The 11,695-nt window shown below is 45.0% G+C and overlaps 1 protein-coding gene across 2 annotated transcripts in view; it reads left to right on the top strand.

Moving 5' to 3' along the window:
- The window catches only part of DNAH10 (dynein axonemal heavy chain 10), a 175,380-nt gene that overhangs the window by 113,011 nt on the left and 50,674 nt on the right, over positions 1–11,695 (top strand). For both annotated transcript variants that reach the window (XM_031936393.1, XM_026457372.2), the window contains 6 exons: positions 615–767; positions 2,405–2,665; positions 4,925–5,097; positions 6,038–6,131; positions 6,425–6,592; positions 8,417–8,605. In XM_031936393.1, coding sequence (XP_031792253.1) covers positions 615–767; positions 2,405–2,665; positions 4,925–5,097; positions 6,038–6,131; positions 6,425–6,592; positions 8,417–8,605 — 1,038 coding nt within the window. The remainder of the gene's footprint in view (positions 1–614; positions 768–2,404; positions 2,666–4,924; positions 5,098–6,037; positions 6,132–6,424; positions 6,593–8,416; positions 8,606–11,695) is intronic.

Raw genomic sequence — 11,695 nt, forward strand, 5'->3', positions numbered from 1 at the left:
ACCACTACTCAAGGAGCTCTCGCCAGCCTAAGCATGGCAGGAGGGCTGAGGACACATGCGTGAGCATCCAGGGGGCTTGCCTCACCCTTCCCACCTGCAGTTAGTCCCAAAGCCTGAACCACTTGTTCATGCTGTCTTTGACCCGTTTAGATACAGCCAGCATGATAGTGATTTATGTTTGAATATTGTCATATTGAAAATACTGTTGGATATTGCATCTCATACGATGCAATTGCTCTATGAAGTAGTCCAAAAAGATGTCATTACAATCATCTTACAAGTGAGAAGAACAAGGCTCTGAAAGGTTGAATGACTTTTTGGAAGTCGCCTTGCTAGAACTGTGCAGAAACAAGACCCTCAGTCTACTCTCTTCTATGTCACATTGTCCCCAAGGCTCACATGTGACAATTCGCTATTGACTCATACGATCTGCTGAAAGGAAAGGGGAACTCTTGCTTTAGCACTTAGAAAATAATGAAGCACAGACTCACACTGGGTTATTAAAAAGTTAGTTCAGAGGGATTTGCAAAACAGTTGCTAGCTTGTATGCAAATGTTTACTGCTGCTACCCTGAAGAAAAGGCTGGCTTTTCACATCATCTCTTTCTGCTTCAGATTGTGTTAATGGTCAACTTCTCCTCCCGCACCACGTCCATGGATATCCAAAGAAATTTAGAAGCAAATGTGGAAAAGCGAACCAAAGATACTTACGGCCCGCCCATGGGAAAACGCCTGCTGGTGTTCATGGATGACATGAATATGCCAAGGGTAGTTAGATGCTCAAGCAGATGGAGGGATGGGTCAAGACAGTGCTTGTGTTTGCATGGGTGTGTGTGTGTTAGAAGTGAGTATGAGAACATTGGTATTTACCTCTGTGCAATGTCTGCAGGGCTCAGGCTGCAGGGAGCCAGTCTAGGGCAGAATGTGCCTGGGATGCTGTTCTTACACAGAGTGACCTTGCCCTGACTGATCACGTTCCCTAGTTTCTTAGAGGAGGGAAGCAGGTAGCCGGCAGCCTTTGAACTAAATTCAGTATGTATTTGAGGAAGTAGTTTCTAAAGGAGCTCTTCTTTAAATTAATAATACTGATGTTGGCCCCGTGTACACGGGAGGCATCAGGGCAGATACTTCCCAAGAATTCCGCTGGACTTTTCAAGGAAGAAAAACTTTGGCTGCCTTATGAGTATGTTTCTGGGGACAGAGCCTGAGAAGTACAAAGTTTTCTTAGCATGCTAGAATTAAAATTTACATTATTTCATAGAACCATTTTTTTTCTGAAAGTCTATTTCCAGAAGGACTGTATGCAAAGCCAGAATCCATCCATTCATCCATCCAACCATCCATCCATCCATCCATCCATATGTTCATTCATCTATCAGTCTATTCTTCCCTTCATCCATCCATGTGTCTGTTTTTTCGTCCACCTATCTGTTATTTACCTACCTGTCTGTTCATCCATCCAACCATCCATCCGTCCATTCCCTCATATATTTATTCATCTATCCATCTATTCTTCTCTTTGCCCATCTGTCTGTTTTTCCATCTAGCTGTCCATTTATCCATCTACCCGTCTGTTCATTCACCTGTCCATCCATCCATGCATCCATCCATCCATCCATCCATCTCCATCCGTCCATCCATCCATCATCCATCCATCCATCCATCCATCCATCCATCCATCCATCCATCCATCTCCATCCATCCATCTATCCATCTATCTGTCCATCCATCCATCCATCCATCCATCCATCCATCTATCCATCTGTCCATCCATCTGTCCATTCAATGGATGGGCCAATCTGTCTGTCATTATCAGTGTATGAATTAATTACCCAATGTCTTTGCTTATGTTAAATGAAGAAAGGGACAAATGCTTGGCTTAAGGCTTGATGCTTTGTAAGCCCCTGAGTTGAAACAGGTGAAACCAAGAGAAGCGGAAGTGTCGATGTGTTGACAGGCATATCACACCCCCGGGTGGGACTGCACTGTTGACTTCTTGTCTGTCCATCTGTCCATCTGCCTATCCATCCATCTGCCCATCCATCCATTTGTCCATTCATCTGTCTGTCCATCCATCCACCCATCCATCCATCTATCCATCTGTTCATTAATTGAATTAACATATATTTATTCAGCTCTTCCTATGAGACTGGTGCTGTGTAGTCAACACCTATGCAGTTCCTGCCCTCATGAAGCCATAGTATCGTAAGGGAGACAAACTTCAAAAAACACAATCATAGATGGATATATACAGTTGCAACCTTTGAGAAGCCTTGTGAAACTGAAACCAAGGTGCCCTGGAGAGGGACGGGAGAAATGAGCTTGAGTTAGGATGGTCAGCCAAGGCCTCTCTGACTCCCGCTTTGTGATACTACTATTCTCTTTTCTTTTTTATAAAAATCAAGGTGGATGAATATGGCACGCAGCAGCCAATTGCCTTGCTGAAGCTGCTGTTGGAAAAAGGCTACTTATATGACCGTGGGAAGGAGCTGAACTGTAAAAGCATTCGAGACCTTGGCTTTATCGCTGCAATGGGAAAAGCCGGAGGAGGCCGCAATGAAGTTGACCCAAGATTTATTTCACTATTCAGTGTCTTCAACATGCCGTTTCCTTCAGAGGAGTCTCTGCATTTAATTTATTCCTCCATCCTGAAAGGCCATACCTCGGTAACTTGATTTTAATTAGAAGTCTAAACCGGAAGACCTTGTGTTGGGAGGAAACATACGCAGGGCTGACTTTCCCATTAGGCACAGCAGGGTCAAAGCCTAGGGCCCTCAATACTTTCAAGGGCCTATGAAAATGTTTTAATTTCTTTCAAAATCAGAAGAAAAAAATCATCTTTATGCAATGTCATTATAAAATGTAATTGTAATGTGTTTTTATGAAGGAAGGGGTCCATGGAGGCAAAAGTGCCTTGGGCTCGTGGGAGTCCTGATGTGGCCCTGAGGTGCTCATGCCACAGTGAGTGACAGCGAAGAATCAACTAGCAGGCTGAGGCCCTGGAGTCAGTCCCCTTCTGCTCCGGGATCAGGTCCCTTGAACTCTCCTAACCTCGTTCTCATTTGGAGTGGGGAGATCATGACGGTCCCCACCTCACTGGGTTTTGGGAGGATGAAAGGAGAGAAAATGTGTGTAAAGGTTGCCTAGTGCACACTGCCTAGTGCATAGCAGCTACTCATTAGTTACTAGTTACTGCTGTTATTATTATGGTTTACTTGGCTCCTCCAAATGGAACCTATTCATTTAAACAACCATCTTCTGATCTGGCGTTTCCCTGCTAAAGTGGGGTCTGCACACTCGGAGGCTCCAGGGGCCAGGTGGCTGAGATAAAGGTGTGGAGTGGCCAGGCATGACCAGTAGGAACTATGAGCACCTGGCCCATTCATGCCCTACCTGAAGACATTTGCTTTCAAAACTGTGAGGTCTGTGCTAGTCAAAACTCCCACTGAGGGCTGGTTGGGGGCTTTGGTTTCACATCATGTTGACTTGTTAGTGTGAAAATCTAGAGCAATACAAACAAATCAGGCCAGGTACAGTGGCTCAGGCCTGTAATCCCAGCACTCTGGGAGGTTGAGGCAGGTGGATCATTTGAGGTCAGGAGTTCAAGACCAGCCTGGTCAACATGGCAGACCCCCATCTCTACTAAAAATACAAAAATTAGCTGGGTGTGGTAGTGGGCACCTGTTGTCCCAGCTACTTGGGAGGATGAGGCAGGAGAATTGTTTGAACCTGGGAGGTGAAGGCTTCAGTGAACCAAGATTGTGCCATTGCACTCCAGCATGGGCAACAGAGTCTCAATCTAAAATAAATAAATAAAATAATAAAAAAAGTAAAAATAAAAAGTAAGTAGTAAAATTCACATAATGGCTGGGCATGGTGGCTCACACCTGTATCCCAGCACTTTGGGAGGCTAAGGAGAGTGGATCACTTGATCCCAGCAATTTGAGACCAGCCTGGGCAATGTGGTGAAACCCTGTCTCTACAAAAAATACTAAACAATTAGCCAAGTATAGTAGTGTCCTGTAGTCCCAGCTACAAGGGAGGCTGAGATGGGAGGATCACTTGAGCCCAAGAGGTAGAGGCTGCAGTAAGCTGTGATCATGCCACTGCACTCCAGCCTGGGAAACAGAGCAAGACCCCATCTCAAAAAATAATAATAATCACATAACACAAAATTAGTTATTATAGTCATTTTAAAGTATACAATTCGGTGGCATTTAGTCCATTCACAGTGTCATGCAACCATCGGTACCGTCTAACTCCGGAACATTTTCATCACCCCGGAAGGAAACCCATACGCATTAGCACTTACTCCCATCCCACCTCTCATTCCCAGGAACCATTAATCTACCTTTTGTCTCCATGGAGTTTTCCATGTTGGGTATTTCATGTAAATAGAGTCATAAAGCACGTGACTTTCTGTGCCTGGCTTGCTTCACTCCACATCATGTTCTCGAGGGTCATCCGTGCTGCAGTGTCTGTCTGTCAATGCTTCATTCCTGGTTTGTTTTGTTTTGTTTTTGTGAGACGGAGTCTCCCTCTGTCACCCAGGCTGAAGTGCAATGGCGTGATCTCAGCTCACTGCAACCTCTGCCTCCTGGGTTCAAGAGATTCTCCTGCCTCAGCCTCCCACGTAGCTGGGATTACAGGTGCACGCCACCATACCCAGCTAATGTTTGTATTTTTAGTAGAGACAAGGTTTTACCATGTTGGTCAGGCTGGCCTTGAACTCCTGACCTCAGGTGATCTGCCCATCTTGGCCTCCCAAAGTGCTGGGATTACAGGCGTGAGCCACTGTGCGTGGTCAACTTCATTCCTTTCTATAGCTCAGTAATATTCCGTTGTACGGCTCTGCCATGTTTTGTTTATCCATCCATCTACTGAAGGACATTTGTCTGTTGGGGGGGTATCTTTGAATTTTTCAGACGTTTCATGAAAGCATTGTGGCTGTGAGTGGCAAGCTGACATTCTGCACGCTAGCACTTTACAAAATTATTGTGCAAGACCTACCTCCCACTCCTTCGAAGTTCCATTACATCTTCAACCTTCGAGATCTCTCACGGGTTTTTAATGGTCTTGTCCTCACTAACCCGGAGCGGTGAGTTTGGTTTATCTTACTAAAATATGCCCCACAGGTATGATGGTTTTCTTATTCTTTTAAGACAGAGGGCTTATCGATGGATTTGATGAATCATTGTATGAATTAATTACCCAATGTCTTTGCTTATGTTGAAGAAGAGAGACCAATGCTTGGCTTAAGGCTTGATGCTTTGTAAGCCTTTGAATTGAAACAGGTAGAACCAAGAGAAGCAGAAGTGTGGGCAGGCCTATCACACCCCTTGGGCAGGACTATGTTGCTGACCTCTCATTTTCAGTTCTGAAGTTGGAATTTGCCTGCCTGGAGCCGTTTGCTCACATAACTCAGTCGTTGCTGGTTGGTTATAGGATGTGTGTCTTTGTGAGAAGTAAGCAGAGGACAGAAAGGATTTAAGTCACGGCATAGGGAAATTCCCCATTAAAACTAGGCTTATACCTTCACATGAATGCCTACTTTAGTCTCTGTGGATTTGCAAGCATAGTCCAGTTATGTGGATTCATATTATGAATCCAGAAGATACTGAAGAATGAGTTGAGAATTTTTCATGTATCCTGCTCTTTGGTGCCTTGAAACATGTAGAATGTCAGGGGCGGTCAGGAGAGGGCAGCTCCAGGTGTTTCAGGTGGAGTGACGGTTCTTTGCTAGAATGCAGGGAAAGTTCTAGAACTGAGGCCAGATGGAGTTGGCTCTTAGAAAAAGGAGGTGTCGGCCACTACTACTGTTCTTTCCTACAGTAAGATAAGCTACGGATGACGACTTGACTTTATTAGCTTCTGTTGGATTCTCTGGTTAGATTTCATTAACATGAGACTAGGGGGGCAGGACTGGAGAAATGTTGGGCTTTTGTTGCGCCCTGTGTGTCTATCTGAATGTCACAGCCGTCAGCCCTGGTATCCTGCAGGTGACTTCCTGGCTGACTTTTGTCCCTTCCATTCTGCAGATTCCAGACGGTGGCCCAGATGGTGAGAGTCTGGAGGAATGAATGTCTGCGAGTCTTCCACGACCGGCTGATCAGTGAAACAGACAAGCAGCTGGTCAGTACTTCCCGTGCACCAGCAAGTGCAAAACTCAGCCAGAAAATTCTTCTCAGGAAAATAAACAAGCGCCAAAAGTGTTTTTTTTATAGGACACGAATTGCAGGAAAATAGGCACGAGAGGTCAATGGGGCAAAGGAGGGTGGGCTGGTTATTAAGCGCCTTGCGGCAACTGAAAAAAAAAATAGAATGCAAATGATTTTAGATAATAATAGCGTATCCTCTGTTCCTAACAAGTTTTAGCTCGTGTACTGTTGTTGAGTTCGGGTCCTTAAGTGGGCTTCTGTTTCAAGGTACAACAGCACGTAGGTGATTTGGTTACGGAACATTTTAACGATGACATGGAGGTGGTGATGAGGGATCCCATATTGTTTGGAGACTTCCGGATGGCTCTGCACGAGGGAGAACCACGCATTTATGAAGACATCCAGGACTACGAGGCGGCCAAGGCTCTGTTCCAGGTGGGGATGAGCCCCACCTTGTCCGTGGGCTCACTTTCTCCTGAGCATGGGCCAAGCGGGAGCTGAACATTGCGTGGGTGCCCAGGAGCCTAACACCTGTGGCTCTGTCTGAGGGCTTGAAATGCGGACTTGTGTCTGGTCCAGTGGTTCCCACATCCAGCATGCTTGGTAGTGACGTTAGGAAATTGTTAAACAGACTCCTGGGGCCACCCCGTGAGATTTGCTGTGCTGGGTCCATGGAGGGTCCCCGATTCTAGTGCACAGCCAGGTTTGGGAACCACTTGTTTGACTCCCTGATATTCATTTTCATTTAATTCATGAGATGAGCCTTGTTGCCTGCTTTGGGTCGCCGCTGGCCAGTCAGAGCCCAGCAGATGGAAATCTTGATTGTGAAAGCTAGATTAATCTCGGAGACCCAAACAGTTTAATTATTTTAACTACTGTAGATGTTCAGAAAAATCTTTCTTCCATTCTTAATCTCCTCTGGACAAAAGGAGGGAGTCTGTCTCTTAAAATCCAGTGATCCTTTAAGACATTATTTATTTATTTATTTACGTAGAGACAGGGTCTCTCTCTGTCACCCAGGCCACAGTGCAGTGGTATAATCACGGCTCTCTGCAGCCTCAACCTCCTGGGCTCAAGTGATCTTCCTGCCTCAGCCTCCCAAGTAGCCGGGACTATGAGCACATATCACCGTGCCCAGCTAATGTTTTTGTTTTTATTTTTGTAGAGACGGAGTCTTGCTCCATGGCCCAGGTTGGTCTCGAACTCCTGGGCTCAAGTTATCCTCCCTCCTCAGCCTCCCAAAGTGCTAGGATTACAGGCATGAGCCACCGTGCTGGGTTTTAAATTCTATTTTTAAAAAATGATTATACTTTAAGTTCTAGGGTACATGTGCACAACGTGCAGGTTTGTTACATATGTATACGTGTGCCATATTGGTGTGCTGTACCCATTAACTTGTCATTTACATTAGGTATATCTCCTAATGCTATACCTCCCCCCACCCCCACCCCACAACAGGCCCCGGTGTGTGATGTTCCCCTTCCTGTGTCTCATTGTTCAGTTCCCACCTATGAGTGAGAACATGTGGTATCTGGTTTTTTGTCCTTGTGATAGTTTGCTGAGAATGATGGTTTCCAGCTTCATCCATGTCCCTACAAAGGACATGAACTCATCCTTTTTTATGGCTGCATAGTATTCAATGGTGTATATGTGCCACATTTTCTTAATCCAGTCTATCACTGATGGACATTTGGGTGGGTCCCAAGTCTTTGCTATTGTGATAGTGCCACAATAAACATACGTGTGCATGTGTCTTTATAGCAGCATGATTTATAATCCTTTGGGTATATGCCCAGTAATGGGATCGCTGGGTCAAATGGTATTAATAGTTCTAGATCCTTGAGGAATCGCCACACTGTCTTCCACAATGGCTGAACTAGTTTGCAGTCCCACCAACAGTGTAAAAGTGTTCCTGTTTCTCCACATCCTCTCCAGCACCTGTTGTTTCCTGACTTTTTAATGATGGCCATTCTAACTGGTGTGAGATGGTATCTCATTGTGGTTTTGATTGGCATTTCTCTGATGGTGAGTGATGATGGGCATTTTTTCATGTGCCTGTTGGCTGCATAAATGTCTTCTTTTGAGAAGTGTCTGTTCATATCCTTTGCCCACTTTGTGATGGGGTTGTTGCGTTGTTTTTTTCTTGTAAATTTGTTTGAGTTCTTTGTAGGTTCTGGATATTAGCCCTTTATCAGATGGATAGATTGTAAAACCTACCGTGCTGGGTTTTAACTTCTTTTTTTTTTTTTTTTAATGCAGGAAATTCTTGAAGAGTATAATGAAAGCAACACCAAAATGAACTTGGTTCTCTTCGACGACGCTCTGGAGCATTTAACCCGGGTGCACCGTATCATCCGCATGGACCGTGGCCACGCCCTGCTGGTCGGGGTAGGGGGCTCAGGGAAGCAGTCTCTTTCGAGGCTGGCTGCCTTCACAGCCGGCTATGAGGTCAGTCCACATACCCTCCCAGAAACAGGTTTATGATGCCAGTTTCTGCATTTGGTAGTTCACGTACATATTGGAACAATCCACAGCAGATCATAACATGATGTTTTCATAGAGTGTAGAGGTGGGTAGTTTTGGTTTGTTTTATTGTCTCTTGTTTTTGGCTTGACATTACTATGTTTTAACTGAATAGCCAAAGCATCTATGTACAGATGTTCTTTGGCTTAGGATGGAGCTACATCCTGATAAACTATTCATAAGTCAAAAATATTGTGAGTTTAAAATGCATTTAATATCCCAATAAACCCATCGTAAAGTTGAAAAATCCTAAGTGGAACCATCGAAGCCGGGGACCATCTGTATTGTCTTGTTTTTAGGATGGGAATGTCAGATCAAGTTAGAAAGTCAGATACAAGCAAATCCTGCGAACGGTGATGTGTGTTCATATGGGGAGGGCTTGGCCCAAACCTCAGTGGACCCGTCATATGGGGCTGGCAATTTGCTGGCTGCCATATCTGCACAGCCTGCACACACAGATCTGGGTTAATCTTAGAATCTTGTATTTTTAAACAGCTTTACTGAGATGGAATTCAAGACCATACAATCCACACATTCAAAGCATATAAGCCAGTGCTTGTTGGCACATTCACAGATCTGTGCAACCAGCACCAGTGTCTAATTTAGAACCCTTCTGTGGCGTCGGCCGGGCGCGGTGGCCCACACCTGTAATCCCAGCACTTTGGGAGGCCGAGGCGGGTGGGTCACTTGAGGTCAAGAGTTCGTGACCCTTGCCAACATAGTGAAATCCCATCTCTACTGAAATAAAAAATTATCCAGGCATGGTGGTGCGCATCTGTAATCCCAGCTACTCAGAGGCTGAGGCAGGAGAATCACTTGAACCTGGGAGGCAGAGCTTGCAGTGAGCTGAGATTGTGCCATAGCACTCCAGCCTGGGAGACAGAGTGAGACTCTGTCAAAAAAAAAAAAAAAAAAAAGAACATTTTGTGGTTTCAAAAAAGAGAAATCCCATGCCCTTTAGTGATCACCGCCCTAATCTCTGCACCCTCCCCTCATCGAGCCCTGAGCAACTAATGACTAATCTGCTTTCTGTCTCTATAGGCTTCCTATTCTAGACTTTCATGTGAAAAGTGCGTGTGTCTATTTTGTGTCTGGCGTCTTTCTTTTAGCACAATGCTTTCAAAGTTCACGTTGTAGCACACATCGGTATTTCATTTTTTTTTTGCCAATAGGAGTTCCTCGTGTGGCTATGCCACGTTTCCTTTATCCACTGCTGGGCCTGTTTGTTGTTTCCACCTGTTGGCTTTTGTGGACAGTGCTGCCGTGAACTTTCATGCACAAGTTTCTGTGTGGATGTGAGTTTGCATTGCTCTTGGGTACGCTCCTACGAGTGGAATTGCGGGGTCCTATGATAACTCTATGTTTAATCATTTAAGGAACCTCCAGGGTGTGGCTGCACCGTTTTCCATTCTTACCAGCAGCATCTGAAGGTTCCCATTTATCCATACCATTCTTAGAATCGTACAGGTACCTCCTTGCAGGTTGCACATGTAACTCACCAGCAAGAGGCCTCTCGAAGTGGAGCAGACACTGTGCATTGAGATGTAATTTGAAGAGAGTCATCTCCCTGATTCACGTTTTTCTCCCTGACCCTTGATTGGTTCTCTGATATCTGACTTCTTCCACTATTAGGGTCTTCCTTTATCCAAAATGCCTGTTTTTGCCTCTGGTTGCATGATACACATGCATGCTTATAATATTTTCAACTTACAATGGGTTTATCAAGATGTAATCCCATCTTAAGATGAAAAGTGTACACTAAAATGCAACTAGTACCCAACAGCAGCTGTCTTTAGGTGATGAAATTACAGACGATCTTTATTTTCTTTAGACATTTCTGCATTGCTTGAATTGTTGCAATGAGGATTATTCCATTTAGAGAGAGAGAAATGAATCCATAACAATAGTGATTCTTACTGTGTGCAATGGACTGAAGTTTTGTCTGTGCCTGTTCTGGGTGTGTGGTACAGGACAGGATCTGTATTCAGCCTCAGTTCTTCTCAGACACTTGGCCACCCCTCACGTCTACCTCAGACCCCTTTGATAAGTCCACCTCTAGAGAAAATACTTCTTGCGAAAGGGTCATTTTCATGACCCTTCTCCTAGCAAGCAAGAGGTTTTTTCCCCCCCCAAGATGGAGTTTCGCTCCGTTGCCCAGGCTGGAATGCAATGATGCGATCTCGGCTCACTGCAATCTCCGCCTCCCCGGCTTCACGTGATTCTCTGGCCTCAGCCTCCCGAGTAGCTGGGATTACAGGCACCCACCACCACGCCCAGCTAACTTTTGTATTTTTAGTAGAGACGGGGTTTCACCATGTTGGCCAGGCTGGTCTCGAACTCGTGACCTAAGAGGTATTCTTTTGCACAGACTTTCTTGTTTGTCTTCAGCCTGTTTTCTGGAATCAGATTTAACTCAGCATCATCGCCATTACCACAGAGAGTCTTAGGCAGTTCAGGCCATTGTGACAAAGTGCGGTAGACTGGCTGGCTCATGGACAGCAGGCGTTCCTTTCTCACCATTCTGGAGGCTGGGAATTCCAAGATCAGGGTTCCAGCATGGTCGGGCTCCAGAGAGGGCCCTCTCCTGGGTTGCAAATGGCTGGCTTCTCATGGCATCCTCACATGGATGGATGAGAGCAAGAAAAGTCTTTGGGGTCCCTTTTAGAAGGGCACTAATCCCGTTCGTGAGGGCTCCACCCTCATCACCTAATCACCTCCTAAAAGCCCAGCCTCCAAATACTATCACATTGGGGGTTGTGATTTCAACAAATGATTTTTTTTTTTTTGTAGGGAGAACAAACATTCGGTCCATTGAACGGAGTAAGAATCACTATTGTGGTGGACTCACTCATTTCTCTCCCTCTAAATGGAATAATACTGCAACAATTCAAACAATGCAGAAATATCTAAAGAAAATAAGGACCATTTGTAATTTCATCACCTAAAGATCGCCACTGTTAGGCACCAGTAGCGTTTTAGTGTATACTTTTCTTTTTTTCTTTTTCTTTTTCTTTT

The sequence above is a fragment of the Piliocolobus tephrosceles genome, chromosome 10 (genome assembly GCF_002776525.5).
Source record: "Piliocolobus tephrosceles isolate RC106 chromosome 10, ASM277652v3, whole genome shotgun sequence".
Lineage (NCBI taxonomy): Eukaryota > Metazoa > Chordata > Mammalia > Primates > Cercopithecidae > Piliocolobus > Piliocolobus tephrosceles.